General features: G+C 33.9%; 1 protein-coding gene across 2 annotated transcripts; it reads left to right on the forward strand.

Annotated features, from left to right (window-relative positions):
- Nucleotides 1–24,957, forward strand: LOC125676484 (uncharacterized). 2 transcript variants are annotated; one of them, XM_056157789.1, is made up of 8 exons: nt 1–524; nt 853–1,106; nt 1,350–1,496; nt 2,539–2,762; nt 3,036–3,245; nt 3,429–3,603; nt 6,395–6,540; nt 8,858–10,672. In XM_056157789.1, the coding sequence occupies exons 1-8, from the start codon at nt 197–199 to the stop codon at nt 9,168–9,170; spliced, it is 1,797 nt and encodes a 598-aa protein (XP_056013764.1). In that variant the 5' UTR covers nt 1–196; the 3' UTR covers nt 9,171–10,672. The 2 variants fall into 2 exon arrangements, with proteins under 2 accessions (XP_056013764.1, XP_056013765.1); XM_056157790.1 differs by lacking the exon at nt 8,858–10,672 and adding an exon at nt 24,003–24,957 and having other exon boundaries at nt 23–524.
- Nucleotides 24,958–25,348: the final 391 nt, after the last annotated feature.

A 25,348-nucleotide genomic window follows, 5' to 3' on the forward strand; every position in this document is an offset into this window, starting at 1 on the left:
ACATTTACCGACCTCACCGGAAGTTTACGAATGTTGCTAACATGTTGTGACATACTATGTAAATAAAAGGTGCACGAACATTAGACGCTCATGAAGAAGGAAACACGACGCTGAACGAAGGACACCTAGCGAAATAATTTAGGGCCACCGTTGTGTTCCATTGTAGTTATAAAAAAAAAAAAACGAAGGGAAAAAAATGCTGCCACGAGGAAGGGGGCCCCGGGTGCGTCGTCGTGGTCGTGGAGGCCAACGCAGGGGTGGAGGACAACGCCGGGGTGTAGGACAACGCAGGGGTGGAGGATATCGCAGGGGTTTAGGACGATTTCGGAGGAGAGGAAATTGGATCCCGAAACCCGTTACAAAGAAGGAGGGACCAGTAGAAGTGAGTTTGGAGACAAACCCCCAGGGTTACTTCACGGGGAATGTTACTGTTGAGCAGCATCACAACGGACAAAATGAAAATCGAGAGAGATATGCAGCGACGATGGCAGTGTTGCAGGAAAATGGGGTGGAAATTGCACAAAGTAAGTGTAGATCTGTGTCATCAGAAGTTTAACGTTCTAGTTCATGAAATTATAACTTTAGGTGTTTTACAAGGCATAACAAATAAATTAATCTTACATGTATATGATGTATATATGCACAGGTTAAAAAGAAAAACAGATGAACTCTTTTATTTATCTATACTTGTTGATTTCACCAAACAATCATACACTTGACCTTAATACGATGTTGAATTAATTACACCAATGGAAAAAATACAAAGAAATATTAATCTCCCATCCGAGAAACAGAAAATATTTCTATTTATAACAGTTTTAAAAAGGTAATTAATGTTGATTTTATTTTCAGATGCTCGCATTCGAGCGCTGACAGCAGCCTGGGCGAGAAAAGATTTCCAATTGGCAGAATCCTTCCTGGAAAACCGAAACAACTTTGGTCTGAACGAGGTTCTGAAAGCACAGCAGCTTCTAGATGCTGGGCGTCAGGCAAGGGTGCTGGAAAAGAAGATGAAAATGCTGCAGGTGTCCAAAAACAAAGTCAAAGCCAAAACCATAGGAAAACTCAAGTCTGACATAGATAACTTGAACAAGATGAAATCAGCTGTAAGTACCATTATGATAGGTTTTATTTACACTTCCAATTCATGTGAATCTCCTTGAGCTTAATTTCCTCCTGGTTTAGAACGTATAATATAGAAAACCATGCAGTTTGGGCAAAACATTGTCACACTAAGGATGATCATGGTTAACCTACACATTTTAATCTACCATAAGAAAGGTGTTATCTAGAGATAAATATACAAGTTGGATTATGTAAGTATAATGTGTATGTGTCTTCTCTTACAGTATGGCTCTGCTAGTGGTGCTATTTGCAAGCACATCCGAAGATGGCTGCAACGTTTCACCTCAAAAGAATTGGAGTTTTATGCCATCCATTTTCCTAAAGACCCATGGAAGAAACTAGCAGATATCTGCCACTTTCACCCAAAGAAGGCAAGACAACTTTTTTATCTCCACGCAACTAGGTTAAGGGCTTCCATAGTGAAATGCATAATAATCATGGGGTGAAATTGCACCTCAAATTCACAGGTATCATTACACTTGTTACGGTTAAACACCGAAACAATCCTACCCATATAGTAACTGTGACTGAGTTACCGTAAATTCCCCTCATGGTAATTTCCCATGACGTCAGTTGAATATCATGTAACACTTTATTTTTGGAAAACAGCAAGAGGCCCTGCTTGTGAACAAAAGTTCAGGTTCATGCGTGTAACCAGCTGAATTTTTATTGATATACTCAGAAAAAAATAAAAATTCTTAACATGAAAAGTGTTGGGAGCAAATGCATACTCAAACTAAACATGCTATGATTTAACAATATATCAACAGTCCTCAGCGAATTACCGGGGTTGTCCACATTCTTATATATATCATACCGTTAATAAACAAGACAGAAATTGCTCTCCGCACTTTTCAAACGCATAAATATACATGTATCTTGATTATATATCAGAAAATTCATATTGCTTTTTATAGCAGATGAACCTGAACTTTGCCACTGTTTCTGTAGTATGAGATTATTTATGTACATCAGGGAATTTTTAAACGCATCAGTCATTCAGATTAGGGGCGATTTCAAGGTCACAATATACTATGAATATCACCTTCGTGCATACTATATATTAAAAAGGGAGAATGATTTGATATCATAAAGGAATAATATATATAATCATTTGACAAGATATGTTTTCATGTATAGCTTATCACTTGGTAACAGTATTAAATAACAACAAAATATTATGACACTTTCCCCGCGATACAACTATCAGAACATGTACGCTGTGACGTACTTTTTCATTGTGACGTCATATGGTGCAAAGTGCACAGAGGTACATTTATAACAGCACTGTGATTTTTCTCGGATAGCCTTAACTGAGCTGCGCATGTAACAGGTTTTGTTAAAGTTACTGTAAAAATAATTGTATCAACAATTCTGCCGACTTTTTCATTGCTTTGATTTGCTTCTCATTAGGACTTCCCGTCCTTGGAGTGGTTTTTGCCTTACTGCTATGGACAAGGCCCGCCTCCTGACACCACCGTGGGCCGCATGGTGACATTAACCGCTGATAATGTTAACGAAATGTTGGCGGATTTGTCCATTCCATACCTGTCTGTGAAGGCACACAATGACAAACTGACCAATGCTTCCAAGGGCCTCATTGCAGAGCGGGAGGATAAACTAGACACAATCCTCTGGTAAGTCCCTGGGAACAGAATTGTACAGTGTTTTGTCATTATTTGTCTTGCAATGACAACAAAGATGTAGCGTCTAGTTTTAGCACAGTATTGCTCCCCAATGATCTCTTTACTGTACAAATTTTCTAAATAAGATGCAATTTGTATATAATTGTAGTTAAATTACCACATGCAAATTATTGCATAACCAACACCTAATACTAAATTTTAGAAATATTTTTCCAACATAAGTGCTTATTTAACTTCTGATGATATGATTACATTGCACTTTAGGTGGTATGAGGAACTGACATGCTTGGAAGTTGATGATGCAATACAAAGGCGGCTGGAGAACGGTGACCCTGTGACCTTGCCAATCGGGAAACTCTTGGAGAGGCTGCTAGTCTTCAAGCAGCTGTTTGACCAGAGTTCTGAGAGAAAACGAAAGGCAAAGTTTTATGGTGACCTTCTGAAGATAGCTGAAGATCGTCTGAAACAGATCAAGTAAGCCATCAATAACTTTACAGTGTGTAGAATCTCTTGCAGCAAGGAAAATGTAGTAATATACAGTTTTGTAATCTTTACATAAAACCGATTGTTATTTGTTATAAAAACTTGCTTTACATGTAATGTGTAATAACATTAGAGTTTCTTTTATCTGATTGATGTATGTCGATTTGTTTCCAGACTTCCTCTGGAGTCCCCAGTCCTAGTGATGGGCGATGCTTCCTCATCCATGTCCGTGGCGGTAAAGACTAGTACCATCATCGCGGGAATTCTGACCGCTGTAACCTCCGCCAAACTCTCCTTCTTTAACATCAAATACAAGGAGCCAGAAAAAGTCCCTACCAATGTAGAAGAGGTGAGTTGTTGTAAGGTAGCTCACTACACTAAAGCTTATAGGCTTTATGACACTATGTTACAAGATGGCGATTCAAATGTTTTGTGAAATTATTTGTATCGATCGATTTGTTTGTTTATCATCGTAGCTCAGTGGTTAAAGCTTTGGGTTGGTGAACCGTAGATCTCGAGTTCAAATCTGCCAGAGGTTTTTCTTCATATGTGTTGAAATAATTTTTTTAAAAATCATGTTTTTATCCAAATTTGCATATTTTCTGCCTTTTTGGCAGATATACTTATTTATTATATACCTAATAATTAGTCTATTATAAAATATGCGTAAAATCTAGAGAATGTTAGTGTTCAATATCCTGAGAATTTATTGAACGCTAATTTTGCATTGCGTAAATTGTATGCGCCCGAAACATTCCGAGTATGAGCGTTCAATATTGACGTTACCGTAACGACGTAAACAAGCCAAAATGGCAGACGATGGTCCTCTGAATCTGACAGAACCGGTATTTGATATTTACTTAAGCAAAATGTTTTACTGTACATGAATTATGATGTCCCCATTCACAAAATCAGTTTGCTTCATGCATTAATGACGGGTTAAATATTGAACAGTTAAGAAATGCATGCTGATATTGCACACCTTCACCTTAGATGCCAATATTGACGAATTCTCATCTATTTTGGAGTATTTTGAGTGAAAAGGGATATAATTTAACAACTAAATACTTTAGCTATATAATAAAAGGGTTATTGAACTTATATAGGTGAATATTGGCACTCGTTGGCTGTCAAAATGCACTCGCAAGCTCGTGCATTTTTACAGCCAACTCGTGCCAATATAAGTTCAATAACCCTATATTATTATACCTCAGTATGAGAATTCTATGCAACGTGCAATCTGATTGGTCTAGACAGTCACGTGCCAGGGATGATAAAACTTCATATCTCCCTCTCAAACATCATATCTCCCTATCATATTTACCTCTTGGGAAGCCTCGTGCATTTCCCGTAAATTTAACGTCAAGGTAGACGAAGTGTATTGTGACGTCACAATAAGGCCGAGTCAATCTACTTTCATAGTTTGTAAGGCATAAAATATATTCGGGTCTCTAATACCCAGTTAAATTGCCTGGTTTTGGTTGATACAAAAACAAGCAAGTAAATCAGCATTCAAGGAGAATGGAAATTAAAAAAAACCAACTGGTTATCATACCACTGTATTTCGTTGTTTGTACCTTCTACCGGAATACGTTGACAGCGCAGTGTTACCGTTAGGGCGATCTCAGCTACATACATGTACAATATATAGATGAGCGGACTCCAATTTCAAATGCACTTTTGTAATCTTGCTTTGTTTCGGTATAGTAAACGATTTATTGCATGAATGTTCGGGAGATATGATGATTGCCCTCGGGGAATATGATTTTTCTTGGGTGAATAAATCTTCATATCCCCCTCATTATCATGCAATAAATGTATATCATCATATCTTTTATGATTAAATCAATTCATACTGATTTGAGAAACTATTTCAGGGTGTAGTGAGCCACCTTTAAGGTTACAAACTGACCCACTTTTTATTGTATCAAACATTCACAAATAGCAAGTCTTTTTTTTTTTTTTTTTTTTACCTGTGTTTGATTTGCCTTTAAATTTCTTTTGAATTTAAAAATAGAGATAAAAATTAAAATATCACATCTTTGAATTTCCTTCGGGTTATTTTTAACTTTTTGAAGTACATGTAATTGGCACCTTCATGTGATGTCATAAGATTTTGCAAAATCAATGATTTATTTAGATTTATACATGACAAGAACATAAATTTTGTTGGAGTCTTTTCTGTTAGTTATTGTAAAAAGGTCTTATTAAACATAGAATATTTCAAATGTCTAAGTTATATATGTAAAACTTATATGGTACCAATTTTGATGCACCAGATGCACATTTCGACAAATAATGTCTCTTCAGTGATGCTCAACCCAAATTTTTGAAATCCGAAATAACAATAAACTTGTAAGAGCTATTTTAGGGGAAAACAGTGCCAAAAAGTGGAATAAAATTCGTCTAAGGATAAGAGCTATGCATGAAGGAGATAATCCTTAATTTTGAAATGAATTTCTAAAATTTATGAATAATCAGTGTTTCAAAATATTGAATCCAAGGGCATTAACTCTGTTTTCATTGATTTCTTTATTAAGTTCATTATGCGATAGATTTTCTTTATTTTTCACAGACATTTTGTATATTTTTGTAAAGAAATAATTTCATGAAATTGTTATGAATACTATTATATTGTTATAACCAGTTTTTATGAAAGTTTGATGATGCTATGTAATGGAAAATGCAATTTTCTGATGATGATATATTGATTCTGTTTAGGTATGTCTCACATCTTAAAAAGTGTGATGACCTCTATATTTTATTTGATAATATATTAGTTTAAACTCTAATAAATGGAAATAAATACACTTTCTATATTTTTATTAGATGATAATGTGAGTATGGAGTTACCTTAAGCAATATCTTTTCATCACTTATTCCATTTCAAATTCCCAATTTTCATTTCTACATTAGATAAAGATGAGTCCTAGTAGAATAGTACACTGTTGTTACAAATGTAAAACTATGAAGTAGCAAAAATAAAATGCTAGAAATAATAATGTTTTATACAGAAATTTAATTCAGATATCAGGTCAGATGTGTTAGCCTTGTAAAATTGATTCTCTATAATCATTAATTTAACAATAGAAATCATTATTATATGTATAAGAGATTCTTAACATCATTTTACACTACAGGTACTGGAGCTAGCTTTGACTACTCCAGCTGACGGGTCTACAGCAAATGCTGCCAGCTTGTATCCATACTACAAGAGGAAAGAAGTCATGAAGACACTCTTCATGGTTACTGATGAAGAAGAGAATTGGGACTACAAAGGCTACAGGTGATTAAATAAATCATTTATTACTGTCAGAGCAAGTGGCAATGAAAATAAATCATTTATTACTGTCAGAGCAAGTGACAATGAAAATACATCATTTATTACTGTCAGAGCAAGTGGCAATGAAAATACATCATTTATTACTGTCAGAGCAAGTGACAATGAAAATACATCATTTATTACTGTCAGAGCAAGTGACAATGAAAATACATCATTTATTACTGTCAGAGCAAGTGACAATGAAAATACATCATTTATTACTGTCAGAGCAAGTGGCAATGAAAATACATCATTTATTACTGTCAGAGCAAGTGACAATGAAAATAAATCATTTATTACTGTCAGAGCAAGTGGCAATGAAAATACATCATTTATTACTGTCAGAGCAAGTGACAATGAAAATACATCATTTATTACTGTCAGAGCAAGTGACAATGAAAATACATCATTTATTACTGTCAGAGCAAGTGACAATGAAAATACATCATTTATTACTGTCAGAGCAAGTGGCAATGAAAATACATCATTTATTACTGTCAGAGCAAGTGACAATGAAAATAAATCATTTATTACTGTCAGAGCAAGTGGCAATGAAAATACATCATTTATTACTGTCAGAGCAAGTGGCAATGAAAATACATCATTTATTACTGTCAGAGCAAGTGGCAATGAAAATACATCATTTATTACTGTCAGAGCAAGTGGCAATGAAAATACATCATTTATTACTGTCAGAGCAAGTGGCAATGAAAATACATCATTTATTACTGTCAGAGCAAGTGGCAATGAAAATACATCATTTATTACTGTCAGAGCAAGTGACAATGAAAATACATCATTTATTACTGTCAGAGCAAGTGGCAATGAAAATAAATCATTTATTACTGTCAGAGCAAGTGGCAATGAAAATAAATCATTTATTACTGTCAGAGCAAGTGGCAATGAAAATAAATCATTTATTACTGTCAGAGCAAGTGGCAATGAAAATACATCATTTATTACTGTCAGAGCAAGTGGCAATGAAAATACATCATTTATTACTGTCAGAGCAAGTGGCAATGAAAATACATCATTTATTACTGTCAGAGCAAGTGGCAATGAAAATACATCATTTATTACTGTCAGAGCAAGTGGCAATGAAAATACATCATTTATTACTGTCAGAGCAAGTGGCAATGAAAATAAATCATTTATTACTGTCAGAGCAAGTGGCAATGAAAATAAATCATTTATTACTGTCAGAGCAAGTGACAATGAAAATACATCATTTATTACTGTCAGAGCAAGTGACAATGAAAATAAATCATTTATTACTGTCAGAGCAAGTGGCAATGAAAATAAATCATTTATTACTGTCAGAGCAAGTGGCAATGAAAATAAATCATTTATTACTGTCAGAGCAAGTGGCAATGAAAATAAATCATTTATTACTGTCAGAGCAAGTGGCAATGAAAATAAATCATTTATTACTGTCAGAGCAAGTGGCAATGAAAATAAATCATTTATTACTGTCAGAGCAAGTGGCAATGAAAATAAATCATTTATTACTGTCAGAGCAAGTGGCATTTTAAAAACCACCTATCTAGCTCAAAACTTCAATTGTTGATATATATGTTAATATTTAAATTTCCATTCAATTATTTTTGCCTTTGAAATCTTGAAAATTGCAATGATAACCATTTCCTCATGAATGCAATGCAGTTGTGAACAATTCCACTTGACATATAAATCTTGATAAAATAGTGTGTCTACTTTAACTGCTTGTAATTCAGACAGAAATTAAAGCAAAATGTATTAAATATCAGAAATAAATTTAAGTTTTTTGAAAATGCATTAGGGTATAAACTGCAACACATCATACCAACATACTTTTTATGACAAACGCGCTTCATGAAGTTTACCAGCGTGAAAGTGTCACAGTTCATACCTTTATGTATTTTCAAAAATTGGTAGTATTGTCAGTGGCGTAGCTACCCAGTAGCACTGTATGCACGTGCTTACAAATATTTTCGTTAAATTTTTATTACATATTACGAAAAATTTCCTCAGCTTCTGACCCCTTGCTTAGAAATATTTGAAACCTAGCTACGCCACTGTATGTTCACTTAATGTGATATAAATAGATATTAATATGTTGATATCAACAACATTGTAGTAATCAATGCCTAACAATGATGAAATATATCCTTTGATATTTACATTTCCAATGTTATTACCTTTGATACATGTATCTACCCCCCACCCCCCACCCCCCACCCACTCAGGTACACAGCTTCAATAGATGACCATACTTTCATGTTCCTCAATATTGTATCATCAGATTCAAGGAGTTGTACAAGAGATACTGTAAGAAGGTGTACCCAGCCAAACTGGTGTTTGTGTCGTTTTTGGACAACCAGCATTCTAAAGGTCAGATGGTCACAGAGTTTCAAGAGGATGGAATTGATGTCATGCAGTTTGTGTTCCATCAATCCCAACCAGATCTGACAAAACTGGACAAGCTGTTTGGTTTGCTGTCAGCAGAGACACAGTCATTTGAGGATCAGATTAAGACAACACAGGAGGCGGTTAAGACAGAGGGCGTGAGCAAGGTGTTCAAAGAGCTGAAGGTCAACCAAGGAGAGCAGGGCTAAATGGACTGTCTCACTCAAGTGCAATAACTGTAAATGTGGTTTCTGTGATATGTTTAACTGTTGTGTTATGATTGGGGTGAGGTTTTTACATTAGTATACATGAGATATCTCCCGGATCAGCCGGGAAGTTCCCTGAATCAAGCATCCTAAACATTTCTCCCGTGGCACGGAAGTTGATAAAATCCCGGGTTCTCATCAAGACAAAAATCAAAAATTCCATTTCCTAGAGAATCCAGTCCTCAGATGACTCTGATTGGCAGGATTTATGACACACAATAATGATAGCTGATCAGTGGCATGTGTTTGTGCTGTTCATCAATCTAAATCATTGTTAAGATTGTAAGCGACTTGGTATTTTTGCTTTCTCTTTCTCAGGGCCGTTCATGTTAACTTAAAGTCAGATATACAAAACCCTCTAGTTACTACTTATGATAACTGACCACATATTTTATTAATTAATTATTTAAGGTCCTGAATAATGGACAGATACTTGATGAATCTTTCAAATGAATCTGTAGATTTAGAACAATGAATCACAAATGTATATTGAAATCAGATGATGGCAAAGTATATTGTGGGATAATAGAATTTGTTCTTTTGTGCAATTATGAACTAATTCATTGTTTATTTAAATGTTAAGATACTACAATGGTAGAAAAATGTTTTGTAGTATATACAAATTCATTGAAGTAATAATTTTCATTAACCTGTGTATGTATTATTAATTTGAACATACATGTATCTTTATAACATGCTTGCATTTCTATATCATTTTTATATGTAAAGTTTGTGAGAGGAAATTGGTTGGGAGATTACTTGCAGTTATAATTAATTTGATTTCTTAACCATCATAAGTGTGATAAATTGACTGTATACTCTTCTGATATACATATGAATACATATTTCAAATCAAAAATAAAAGATACATAGATTATCCTACAATCTTATCAAAATTGGGTGTTGGATTCACTCTCATATATATATGGATCTAACATCTGAGTATAATTAAGTTCATTATCATAATGTGCAGAAACGACTGTCTTGTAGGTCCATCTTTCATATAAAAAGTAAATACTGGGGTTGAAGTTGCTTGTTTTATTGCTGTGTACGTCAAAAGAAAAAATAATGGGGATAAAATGACCCCCAGTCTGCAGCATTTTGGAGGTCTGTTTTTGGATCCTTTTTTATCACATAACTATGCCTTTCATGTTTAACTGTGCATAATACTTTATATTTGAAATATTTTTTTGATATTTTATTTTATCCGACATGTTGTTATTTATTTATAATGTATTATAGATATCTTTGTATTGCATCAGTTAAATATTGTGATAACTGTGTGATTTTTTTTTTCTATTGTGCAGTATGAATATGTGTAGTTGTAAGTTGACTGTGTTAAATGGTTTTTATTTTTTTTATTTTTAGATTTTTGTCACATATAAAAATATGACTTTAATTAGGAATATTTTGCTGGATTAAAATGAAAGCAAATTTGATAAACATCATGTGTTTGAAATTTTGTACAACAGAATATATTTATGTCTCCCCTCTTTCAGGGGGAGACATATATTGTTTTTGTACTTTCTGTCCGTCTGTCTGTCTGTCACAAAATCTTGTGAACGCTTCTCCTCCTATATGGCTTATCTGATAAGACTTGAAACTTTGTACAATGCTTCACTGCCATTTGTAGATGTGCATATTATCAGGACAGGAGGATCCAATTATTTTCCTAAAAGTTATAGTGGATCTATGAGGGGTGGAGGATGTAAAATAGCTTGTGAACACTTCTCCTTTTATTTGGCTTATCTGATAGATTTGAAACTTTGTACAATGCTTCATTGCCATTTGTAGATATGCATATTGGTGGGACAGGAGGATCCAATTATTTTCCTAAAAGTTATAGTGAATCTCATAGGGGTGGAGGATGTAAAATAGTTTGTGAACACTTCCATGTGGCTTATGGGAGTTCTTAATATCTATGTTCCTGCTCATGCTTTCTTTTCCATACCATGCAGTACATTGAGGGGAGGGGGTTTCATATGGAGCACCCCCAATTTGGGGAGCTGTGGAGACATTTGTTTTTCATAAAAACAATATCTTGTATATGTAAGCCGTATGATATATGATTGTGGGCTGCAGTGTTTTTATGTGAAACACACTTTGAATCATGGGAAATGTTCATGAATGTTGGGATTCTTTTTAGTTCACCTAAGCCTTGAGCTTTTCTAATCAAAATTTGTCAGTTCTCTGTCGTCATCGGCGTCAGTGTTGTAAACTTTTCATATTTTCATCTTCTTCTGCAGAACCACTGGGCCAATTTCAACTAAACTTGGCACAAAGCATCCTTGGATGAAGGGGATTCAAGTTTGTTCAATTGAAGGGCCATATCCCCTTCAAAAGGGAGATTATCGTAAAAATAGGGTGGGGTCATTTTAAAAATCTTTTTCTCAAGAACCACTGGGCCAGAAGAGCTGGAATTTACAAGAAAGTTTCCTGACATAGTGCAAATTCAAGTTTGTTAAAACCATGACTCCCAGGGGTAGGTTGGGGCCACAATCGGGGATCAAATTTTGCATGCGAATATATAGGTAAAATCTTCTCATGAACCACTGGGTCAGGAAAGTACAAATTTACATGAAAGCTTCCTGATATAGTGCAGATTCAAGTTTGTTAAAATCATGACCCCTGGATGTAGGATGGAGCCACAATGGAGATCAAATTTTTACATGCGAATATATAGGGAAAATCTTTAAATATGGGCCAAGGTGACTCAGGTGAGCAATGTGGTGCATGGGCCTCATGTTTAAGTCTCACTGATATAAATACACATTGATGTAAAATCATAAAGGAAAGTTAAGACTGGAAAGTGAAAGTTAAAGTTATGTACCTCGAGATTTCCCCTGAATATTTACACTGGTAGACGGTAATTCTCCGTACAGTAAAACACGCGGATAGCGAAATGCTGGGGATGGACAATTTTGATTTGTTATAAACCTAATCAGTTATATCCAACACGATTACAATGTTTTACGACTATACAGGGAATGAAAATCACCTCATATAGCCTATCTTTTAGAGATTCAATTTAAATTCCAACAAAATTTTGTTAAGTGCAGTAGTGTCACTTGTGTTTCTTAAATGAGGAATTGTTTCGCCTTCCTGCAATCTAAATATGAGGACGTAGGTGGGTTTAAGCACAGGGGCTAAGCCCGTTTTGGACCCGAACTCTGTGCTATAGTAGTAGTTTATTTATTTATAGTGACATGTGTATATTCACAAACATTATGTTAACAGACAATGTAAAAATAAATCAAACACCCGGCCCATCGAGCCTATATGCCACTTTAAACACAAAACTTAAATTCAGTACATAAAGAAAAGGGGAAAAAAGAAGCACAGCGTTAAGAAATAAAGGAAAAACAAACATGAAAACATACATAGTAATAATACCATATTTATATAGCACCCTTTTCATACACTATGTACGCTCAAAGGTGCTTACATACATGTTGTAAGTAAATACCTACAGTACATCAATGTATTGTATGAGATAATGGGAAAAGTATAAAACCATATGTATGTAGACGTTGATACATATACACATAATTTACATTCTTAATTTTTGAAAATAACTGACCGTCTACGAATTAATGAAGAATACAAATACTTTGCAACCTGGCGAGGATAACTTGAAATTAGCATGCGTAATACATCCATATCTGACCTAAATAACATTTGGTTAAATCCAGTATTTTCAAAGTTTTGATCGATAATCGTAGTACAGAGGACAATGCAATAGAAAATAAATTTCGTCTTCTACACTATTTTCGGAACAAAGGGTACAAATTCGTTCTTCAACAGATTCTCCATGATATCTACCAGTCTCTATTCGTAATGGTAAAATTCTATATCTAAATTGCGCCAAAACTGAACGTAAATCTTTAAGCATATCCAGAACTACATAATTTTCCCTACCAAAAGTCGTTTTGAAAGATACATAAGTATACGCAATTTGGGAATATTGAAAATTTCATTGCCCCAAAGGTTTGAATAATAAAAGTGTATTTTTGATTGAACCATATTTATATCTATCATTAGCTTTGACTCAAAATAATAGTCTAACTCTAAATTATGAAATATTTCTTTCAAATCACTACACCAATTGTTTCTCCAGGTTTTCTACATCTATTGTCATCAAATTCAAATATATTTCTTGTAATACGCTCATTGTCAAAGGACAATACTCTATTCTATTATCGGATAACATTTATCCAACGTCTATATTGACTTGGTATCCATCCAGTGTCCCCGTAAACAGCCAATGTAGGTGCAAAACGATGTACCCCAATAAAATACCGAATAGCTCTGTTTTGAATATTATCTATTGATTGCAATTTTTTGAAACCCTAGACACTAGATGCATAGTCCAAGATAGGTATTACACAGGAGTAAAATAGTTTCTCATAAGCCCTAAACCCAAAGTCTTTATTAGTATGAATTGTGGATATAATTTTCCCAAGAGCACGCCCCCCTGCTTTAGCAAGATTCTCTGCTTTTTGCACGAAATTACCTGTATAAGTAAACATTATTCCCAGATATTTATTATCATCAACTGTTTCTAACTTATTCAATCCTATAGTGAATTCAAAATCGGTTGCTCTGGATCGACTATTATTGCGAAAATGTATACATTTAGATTTGTTGGTATTTATAAGTACTCTCCAACGTCTACACCAGCTATGTAGTTTGTTTAACAAACTTTGCTAATCTTCTGGAGACTTGGCTATTGAAGCAGTGCCATCTGCATATAATAAGATAGACAGCTTACGATTAACAATGTCTAGTCCCAAATCAAGATCGTTAATATCCTGTACCAAATCGTTAATAAAAATTGAAAATAGGGTAGGGGATAAGTTATCTCCCTGTTTGACACCAGTTTTACAGCTAAACCACTTTGTAAGTTTTCCATTAACTCGTACACACGATTCTGAGCTTTGATAAATATTTTTTATCGAGTTATACAGTTTACCATCAATGTTATGTAACAAAAGTTTATATAGCATCATTTCTCTATCGACAAAATCGAAACACTTTTTAAGATTAATAAATGCAACATAAAGATTTTGATTGTTTTGAACTAAACTACTCAAAGTGAATAAATGATCTTCATATGATCTTTCCTTTCTAAAACTGTTTTGTTCATCTGCTAAAGTATCGTTATTCTCTAAATAACTCGCAATTCTTTTATTCAAAAGGGAACTGTAAATTTTGCTGATACGTGACAGCAGACCCACACCACGGTAATTCATTGGAAGACGTTTGTCTGATGAAAAATCCTTAAGAATAGGACAAATTATTGCTTTACGCCAAACCGAGGGAATAGGGTTTGTGTCAAAAATGTGTCGGAAAAGATGACGTAACGTGTCGATGACTATTGGATATTTCAAAACACTGTAAGGAATTTCGTCGAACCCACATGCAGACTTAGATTTTGCACGCATCACTGTATCAGATATTTCCTGAAGAGATATGTCAAGATTTATTTCTTTGTTACACTGGTAAAACTGTTCTGTCCTGGAAAGATGGAGAGCTGATTTTGAAAATTTATACAATGAAATTGGAAGTAGCGAATTTGATAACAACCACTATAGTCATTCGAAATCTGATAAATATATTAGAGAAAGCTATATGGAAGAACTTTAAGGTATTTGTCTATAGGTACACATATATAATCTACTACAGATTTACCCTTCCTTGAGATACATGTAAAGTTATATTTATGGTATCACAGAGTTTGGGCCCAAAACGGGCTTAGCCCCTGTGGGTTTAAGGTATGTTTTGAAATCCAGGATTTGATCATTTAATTATGTCAAATCTTTTTCCTTTGTATACCGCCGTGTCCAAGAAATGAACACTTTGCTTGGAAATTACGTATAAGATAAGTTTATTCCAATTTTGGGCCCAGAGGGCATAACAGCAAGACAGCTTATAAAGAAGGAAATTTCAAAAATGAAAGTTTACAACATTAACTACAGGTTACATATGGACTGCAAACTACATGTGGATGTAGCATGTTGGGGAAAAGAGTACATACATATATGAATTGCGAATCAGGTGTATACACTTAAGAAATGAACATCACTTTTGAGCTGTTCATGGTCAGTATTAATCAAATAAACTAGTTCATAATCCGTTCATAGTCAATGTGAACGGATTGTGTCGCGCGCTGAAATTGGTTGGTTCATAGAGGAAAATTCGATTTGTAATATAAATATAAGTAAATGGACAATATCAGTATTATATCAACATATGAATAATAAACTATAATTGATTTTTGCAGTTTTAAAGCATCACTTCTTTTTCTGAAAGTTTTAACTAACTATTCACTCAATTCGACAATTACTGGTTTGTCTTCATTAATCATCAACCAAGTAAATTTGTCCTTATTTGTTTAAAAATAGATTTAAAAAATTGATGAGCTTATATATACCATTAAAAAACATATATCTCTCTTCAACATAGAATGGACAATCAGTGAGGAAATGAAATTCATCTTCTACACAATTAAGGTTACATAATTCACATATTCTTTGTTTCTTTCTAAAGAAATCTTCTGGCCAGAATTGGTTTTTATAAATTCATATCTTCCTCTTTTTATTCGAAGGTCATGTGAACTAATTGAAATCTACATAGTTTTTCTTTCCTTATACGAAAAATATGTTGTGAGTTTTCCTGATTTCTGACCCTCTTCATGTCTTTGTGACCAGTAAAGCAAAAATTGTTTCCGTACCTGATTCTTCATTTGTTTTTTGAAAAATGAGAACCAAAATGCCCATTCCCCCCCCCCCCCCCCCCCTAAAATAACTAATGTTTTTGTACCAACAATTTATATTATATGAATTCAGATGGATATTCTCTGTATAAGCACTGTATATAACTGGGATGATTCTGGGCAATTCTCAAGTTAGTCCTGGGCCCATATTTACTAAAGTTCGTAGACGTAAACGTAGCGTAAATCTAGACGTAGCGTACGTTTACGTGTGGGACAGTATTCACTAACAGTCGTAGACGTAGATTTACTAAAATTCTCTACTAGTACACGTAAGCTGATCGTAACTATAAGAATAAACAAAGCAAATGGCGACTTGTCATTTTTATCGATAATTTCTCGCGTAAAGACCTTACAAACCCTCTAGATGCATATAAGCTGGTTAGTAATACACAAATTAATTGTATTTATTCAGATTATCGTTTTCTTTGAGATCATCTGCAATTTGTGGTTATAAGCAAATATTGGTAGTCCAAATAACTATTTGTTACATTGTAACTTACACAACAGGGAAATGAGCCTCTAAATAAATATTTCTTTAAAAAAAAAAGATATGCATTTCATTCCAAGAATACAATTTTGTGTAATTTGTTTCAGAGAGCAATTGTGATGCCTACTAGTGTAGTCATGTGTAGACTTTCAATCTTTCAGAGTGTCATTTCCTTTAACTATAATCCTACAGGAGTCAAACCTTCATTGATAATGCATATATATGAATCTTTCTACCATTCATGATTTGTATGTAATTGACCTTTATATGTGATCAGCTAGGTAAAAGTCTTTGCAGTGTATATTACCAAACTCCAAGGATGATGCCTTCAACATACATATTATTTTGTTGAAGTCCACCCCCCCCCCTCCAATTTACAAAAATCTCACTGATAAAAGTTCATTCTGAAGGCTTCTCACATTAAACCGACATATGTACTAATGCTCCTCTTTACAAATTTTAACCCACCAGACAACTTTGTTGACAAATATTTAAGATTTATTTATTATGTCATCTTTTTAATATCAAGATGTTAAAATCATTCTAGAAATGGAAGTAATACATGTACATGTCAATATCAATAACAACATGAAAATTCATCTAAAAAGTTATCTATTAACAAATATAATTACATGTACATAATTGTATGCATAACAATGCATATACATGTACTTAATTTCTTAAACATGTATTGTAACAAATTCTATTTTGCTGAATATCAAACTTTTTTTATTTTACTGTCAATTTTTAAATGTCCATATGATATAAATGAATAAATAAATATATAAGATGACATAAATGTAGCAGATGGACCATCAGCATGGATTGATCAGTGGGTAGAGTACCAGACTACGGGTCATGGGTTAGATTCTCAATCCTGCCATATATTTTTGAATCATTCCTCTGCTCGTCCTTTTACACAATCAAGGCAATGGAAGATGAACATTTCTCGGTTTCGCAAAAGATTTTTCAGGCCATTACAGCAATGTACCCATAGACCTAGAACAATAATAGTATTACATTGATTTAAATAAACAACTGTCATTACACTGTAATCAAATTTCATAAGGCTTGAAAAATACATGCAACATAATTGTTAGTTAAATAAATTGTAAAATTGTGATAATACTGATTTTATTTACATTATATTTATCTACCGTACACCATATCTGGGAAGATATCATTAAGTATCACCTACAATTTCTAATTTTAATGATTTATAACCCAAGAGCCCATATTAAGAAAAAGATTTCAAATGACCCCAAGGTCAACTTTAGTATTTTTTCATTAACCATTCTCCTTGTAATGAAATTGGCTTCTTTCCAAACCAGAAAAAAAAACAACTTTTTAACCAAGAATGGTAAGTTTCAGTTAAGGTCATTCACGTTTATAAATAAAAGATAATTTTTTGTGATATTTCAGGTACAATTCACTTGCATTCTATTTTCTTTCTACAAAATTCTCAGGTTTAATTAGTCTAGAGTTAACATATTTTGACAGTTCCTGGTTGTGGCAAGTAAAAATGTAAAATCAGCTGATATGTACTGCAGTAAGGTATATGAATGGGATTTTACTGTAGCAAAGAAGGTGAGAAAAATCTTTAGCAAAATTGAGTATTGAACCTGGTACCTTTGCACTAAGCTACTCAGGCTGACATATAATACATGGTAGTACAACATTATAAATTTAAAGGGGCATATTTGCTGTGAAAGTGATGGCAACCATTTTTATCTCTCAAAATCTCACAATGGCAAAGGAATATGTATTACTGACTAATAAAAATATTTCTTTAGTAAAATAAAAAAAACAAACAACAGGAACCTAACAAGAGGCCCACAGGCCTTATCGGTCACCTGAATACTAGTGGAAAAGTATCATTACTTCCATGGACTATGAAATCTAGAAAAAATTTCCTGTTCTAAATATCTAAGCTAATTATATTCTAATGTTCAGCAACAGTATAAAACAAGATGTGTTCTTAAAACTTCACATCCCTCAAAGTGAATACACTGATGAAAGGCTTTAAATAGGTGTATTCACATGAAAACATCAAAAGATATGACTAATTTGGACTCATCATAAAGTCATAACCCTGGGTTGTGAAATTCACCATTTTTTGTACATCCTTTTCTGCATTTATATTTTATACAGTATCAGCAAACTTACACATAAATACTATATACTAAGTTTGGCCCCACCCTGGGGTCAAAACCCTTACTCTGGGGGAAATCAAATTTACAATTTTGGTAAAAGACTACCTGCTCTATCCATTTAGTTTCAATTTAGTATCAATAGCATTTTGGTGAAAGTCAGATTATGACAGACTAATGAAAAATCATATTTCCCTTTTATGTCCATACTTGTATTTCATATTAGTGGAGTTAATAAATTATGACCCTAAATTACATGTAATCTATAAATACTGGTGCTGGTGCACAAAACATGCTCTGAGCAGGTTCCCCTTTTTTGCTTTGATTTTCCCTCATTTGGGCTAATCCGCACCACCCCCACACCATCACAGTACCAAACATGGGGATTTAGACACTGTGCACAATCAAGAACCCTATCTGCCCTTCTCAAAAATCTACCTCTCATATGGGGCCATCCACCTTCCCTCACAGCTACAGACCTTTTGCTAGACCCTGCATGTTTTCACCGGAATTTCTTCAGCAACTGACCACGTGTCTTAGTATCGTATTTGCACCCATCTATATGCTAGGAATCATGGTGACACCTACATGTTGTATATCAACATTTTAACTAAGCACTCAGCTACATTTGACATGCATCCTAAAATTATTGTATACATTTTTACACATGTAATATCACTTCAAATACGGGGTAATTCCATTTTTTGAAAAAGTTGACCGGGCCTATAGTGCGAAACTGTCCCCTGCTACCTTAGTCATGGTCACACATATTAGATACCTTTTGATCAGTCGTCCCTTGCGAGATTTTTTCACTCGTATGAGTCGTCAACAAATACCAGTAAAGGACTTTAAACGACACTAGTGCCGGGCACTTGACAAAGGAACAGTCACTACATATCATAGGTTTGACGCCAGATGCGGAGCTAGGAACGAGAACCGAACCATTACCTCATGATTACCTTTTGGATGATGCCCTAAGAAATGTTAAGGCATTAAGTGCTTTTCATAATAAATTTTTTTAATTTAAGCTAAAGGACAGTCACACTGACTGACTCCGAGTCTCATTGAATTAAATGAACTTTCTGCTTAAAAATAATTATACATTACACTATATGTGAATTTTACTATATGAATTTTTTTTTTTGGAAAATAAATAGTTATATTAGTTTGCAGAGGTAAATTGACATCACCGCATAATAACAATTTTGTATCAATATTAACCAAGTCAAGCATGAAAAGGCGATTAAAAAGATCATTTCTAGCCCTGGAGTATTTTTTACAAGCAAAAAAGAGATGGTATACATCTTCATTAATATGTCCACATGTACAAAACGGAGAATTTGTAATATTTAATTTATAAAGATCATAATTAAGTATACAGTTGTATCTTAGCTTTGTATGAATAATGTTGATATATCGTTTTCCAAAAGAGTAATATGATGGTGGTCTTGTAATGTCTGTTATATTTTTGCGGAATGAATTGATTGAGATGGCTTCTCTTGCTTCTACATTTAATAAATTCCACTGTTTTACAGAGTCAGGTACAAATGATTTTTTTAATAACTCTAATCTACATTTTGGAATGTAAAACTTATCATTGTTTCTAGTATTATAAAGGGATATATTTTCATGTTTATGTGGAATAATTTCATTTAAATAATCAGGGGCGCTACCATTGCAAATTTTAAACATGGTAGTCATTTTTGCAATATAACGTCTACTTTCTAAAGTTTGCCAGCCTGTTTCTAAATAAAGGGATTCTCTAGATGCAAAAATTGGAAGACCAGTAACAATTCTAGCTGCACGTAATTGTACTTTTTCAAGCTTATCAGTATCGATCGTGAACAGAACAGCCATCCCAAACAATTGAAGCATATTCAAGAGTAGGTCTAATAAAAGCTATATACAATTTTGACAGATGTTTTCTGCCAATTTTGAACTTAAGCCTTTTTAAAAGCCCTAATTTTTAAAAAGATTTATCAACTATGGAATCAATGTATAAAGACCAACTGAGGTTATGTGACAATAATAAGCCCAGATGACGATGGACTGGAACACACTCCAATCTATCACCTTGGGGAAAAAAATTCGGTAAAATAGAGTTATCTTTTTTCTAAAAATAAACAGCTTTAGTCTTGGATGGATTGAATTTGAGTAGCCACTTATTTGACCATTGTTCTAGTATATGTAAATCATAATTAAGCTTGTATTCAATTTCTAGCATATTATATGAGGACTGCTGGAGTGAGTTGTCATCAGCAAATAATCTACACATTGATAGCATATTTACAGCAACATCATTAACATAAATCAAAAATAGTAAAGGTCCTAAAACAGAACCTTGGGGTACACCAGCAAATATATCAAGTTGTGATGATAAAAGGTCCTTATACATTACATTTTGTGATCTGTGACATAAGTAGCTTCTGAACCAATGTAAAAGACTACCAGATATACCATAAGTTTGTAATTTGAAAATATGACCATTATGCCATACTCTATCAAATGCTTTTGATAGGTCACAAAATATCATACAACATGATTTCCCTTCATCACTACTTTGAACAATACTACGATAAGTTTCTAACAATTGATAAACTGTAGAATGACCTGGTAAAAATCCAGCTTGATATCGATAAAATAGATCATTACTATGAAAATAATTATATACATGTTTGAAAATAATTCTCTCCAAAATTTTACTAACGAATGATAATAGCGAGACAGGTTTATAATTAGATACTATTGACGGGTCTTCCTTCTTAAAAAGAGGAATGACGTGAGCAATTTTCCAAAAAGATGGGGAAATATTTTCTGACAATGATCTGTTGAATAGCATAGTAAGTGGTTTGATAATGGTAGTTTTTGTTGATTTCAACATTTTATGGCTAATGCTATCTGGGCCAACGGCTTTATTAACTGGGAGTATTGTAATAATATCCGATACTTCTTGTTCTTCAATAATAATGCTATTTAAGGAACCATTACATAAGCTATACATGTTTGGTAGTGTTTCATTGGTGTCATCAATATTGGTAGTTGATGAAAAATATGCATTCAATGCTTCTATTTTATCAGAATCAGAATATACTAACTTGTTATCGCCGTTGTTATCATTAATTTGTATTGGAGGTATTTCATTCGATGATTTAATATTAAACGAGTCTTTCATCAGCTTCCAATATAACTTATTATTGTCTTTACTAGAATCGTCTAAGTAGGTTTCTATATTGTCATAATAATTTGTTATCGCGTGTTTTTTCATATTGTTAACCGAATTCCAAACTTTTCTATAAGCGGACCAGTCGGAGTCATTTTTTGATTTTAATGCTTTATTGCGAAGTCGATCTCTAATTCTGATTGTCTTCCGTATCATAGAATCAAACCATGGTTTATCTCGCGGACGAACTGTTATAATTTGTTCAGGTATACATTGATGAACACAAGAAAGAAATTCGGATGTAAAATTTTTGGTTGCCAAATCTAAAGTATCTGCTCCGTTGATAATATTTGCCAAGTTACAATTTTCAATTAAATAATTGAGTTTTATAAAGTCAGCATTTTTATTAATGCATACTTTACGCGTGTATAATGCACGATTGTACTTTATATTCGAAAAGAGGGAGATGTATGTGGCACTATGATCACTGATCGTTGGTTCGATTTTTAATATACCCGATTCACACGATTGAATCTCTGTAGAGGTCAATATTGGGTCAAGCAGTGCCAGGTTCCGTGTAGCGACAGTTATATTATTTACTAGACCATGAGTTGAAATAATTTCACGAATATTGTGTGATAATGGAGCATTAAGAAAATCTACATTTAAATCGCCTACTAGGATTATTTTGTCAGAATATTCGCTAACTGTGTCTAAACTCCACGAAAGTTTGGACCAAAAACTCTTTTCGGAACGGGGAGGCCTATAAATACAGCAAAGATGATAAACACAGGTATTGTTATCTACCTCAATCCATATACACTCAAGATCGGCAGGCTCAAAGTCTGGGCGTCTTGTAGCGCGTATTTGATTTGACAAATATATCATAACACCGCCTCCAAAACAATTTCTATCTTTACGAATTATTTTATTAAAGCCGTCAAGAAGTAATTTATCTAAGAAGTAAAATATCTAGATGGGTTTCAGAAAAACATAAAATATCAAAGTCATGAACAAAAGAATTTAAATGACCTAGTTTGTGTCTAATACTTCGGATATTCAGATGTAATATGTCAAGGACATTTTCAGCAGTAGGACCCGGGTTTAACTCTATATCGCCGCAAGCTAACAAAACAAATATGAAAAACTGAAGATAAAAATTGATAAACACAGATCTAAGCTTAATGAATGTCAAACAACTAGTGAGTAGTTTTAAAATGTGTTTGAGGAAATGCATAAAACATGAAAACGGTAACACAATAAAACGTTGTCTTTTGTAAGTACCTCTACCTGATAAATAGAAAAGACCGATTGCAGCTCGGAATTGTTCAATGGAGTTACCCATTATCTAAGTTGTGGTATATGTAATTTGAAAATATGTAGCTGCAATCATAGAAAATGTTTCCTGTTGAGGGTTTAAATATTAGGACATGTATTTCTGAAGACCTAGAATATACAAATATGGTTGCATGACAAACTGCACATAAGGTTTGATTGTAAGTAAACAAAATGGTATGGAAGAAAAAAGAGAAAAAACACAAATACATACAAGGCAACAATTCACATGAGTACAATACTACCTTGGTAGTAATACAAGACATTTCAAAATAAATGAGTTCATGCAAATAACAGCAAAACAATGGCAAATAAAGCATACAAAACATGTAGGGTAGGAAAATAGGAGGGGTGAATTGCAGGGGAAAAAAAGGACAAAATAATTGAAATTTGAGTCCATATGAATTTTAAGGTAAAGTTTTAACTGGAAAACTTGTGAGTATGAAAGTATTTGTTTTCGGTATAGTAATATTATCAGTGTAGTAATATTATAAACATAAAATAGCTAAATAATTGGTATTACATTTCAAAATACTGTACGTAGTCGTATTTACTTCTTGGACATAATATATACATCATATATAGGTACACTCAGAGTCAGCTCTCAGTTGGCGCCGGGGTATGACCAAACGGACATAGGTCACTCTCTTGTCTGATGATGTGAGTTTTCTGTCTGTGATCTCTAATACGAATTTTACCGTTGGAAGACCACGCCTGCAGAATCACTTGTTCACGACAGAGCTGACGGAACAGGAATAATATTTTGTCTCTACGTTTCGTCAGGTCTTCATTGATTGACACATGTTTTAATTTTTGTCTCCGGATTTCGTTTTAGACTCTTATGGCTTTTCACTAATCTAAATTTCAGGTCTGCTGAACGTAGCCTTGCGATGATCTGTCTAGGTGTGTGTGTCCTATGGCGGTTGGTGGGTGCCCCTACCCGATGCGAATTAACAATATCATCACGGTTGATTGAAATCCCGGCTTTAGTGGTCACATCCAAGATCAAATCAGTTGTATTCTCTCCAGCTGTCTCAGGCATCCCAGAGAATCTTACTAGTGGTCTTCTACCATATTGTTCAAGTTCATCAAGTTGAAGATGAAGATCATTGTTCATGGATTCCAGTTTGTTGGTTTTGGCATTCAGAGGTTCTACTGCTTTTGTCACTTTTTGTTTCACTAGTGCAGATAACTCATCTTGAATGGATAATTTTACGGCAGCAGCAATTCTAACAATATCATCTTCACCAATGACGAGTTGATGAGTGATTTGTGGGTTGTTAACCGTTGGTAATGGGGGGAAATCAGACGGGTCACGTTGAGACACTGGGGTAGAAGTAGTCATTCTGGGGAATTCAGGCTCAGACTCGTCCCTCTGTTTTTTAGGAGTTCTCGCGACATCCGAGAATGACTTGGATAAGTCACTAAGATTCCTTTTGTTTTCTGCTTTTTCGGTCATTTTGATCACACAAATCAAGGTCACAATGTCACAAATATACAGTATGTCTATATAAGTACCCAGTTACATTCAGCACATATAGGCCTAACACAAACTATTTGAGTATTTCAATCAGAGTTTAAATCAATGCTTGATTCGACAACGACAACGACATCAGCAGGGTGAGCAGAAATCATATCAACAATGGTTCGTCAAAGTTTTTTGAAATTACTCACATTTAAATTAAGTGGCGGCCGACACTTAATCTAACTGGAGGTTGCCACTTAATTTAACTGGCGGCCGCCACTTGATTTATATGACGGCCGCCATTTAATTTATATGACGTCCGCCACTTATTAAACTCCTCTCTCTTTCTCGCTCTCTCAAAATGAAAGGGGTGCAATCCCTGTAATCTTTCTCTCCAATGCTTAGTAATTTATATGTGATTTACAATTAAGAGCAAGTGTTGTGGTAATGATCGAATGGTAAAAATATAATAATGAATGAACTGATGTACGAAGTTTGGGCAAAAGAGACATCGTAGGTTCCTTTTCTGCTTGCCAATTTTTTCCCACGACTGTCCCTACACTTTGAAACACGATGCTACGTGTTTGCGTACTATTCTAAATCTTTCCAAAATGATCACTCAGCAATATGGATTAAATTGTTTTTGAAATTGGCAGCCGATATGTGTAAATTAAGTGGCGGCCGAATCCTGTTAATTTTGCATCTGTTTGTATGTTTCATGTAATGCTTCATTTAATAAATATAGTTTA

The sequence above is a fragment of the Ostrea edulis genome, chromosome 3, assembly GCF_947568905.1.
Source record: "Ostrea edulis chromosome 3, xbOstEdul1.1, whole genome shotgun sequence".
NCBI classification, from domain to species: Eukaryota; Metazoa; Mollusca; class Bivalvia; order Ostreida; family Ostreidae; genus Ostrea; species Ostrea edulis.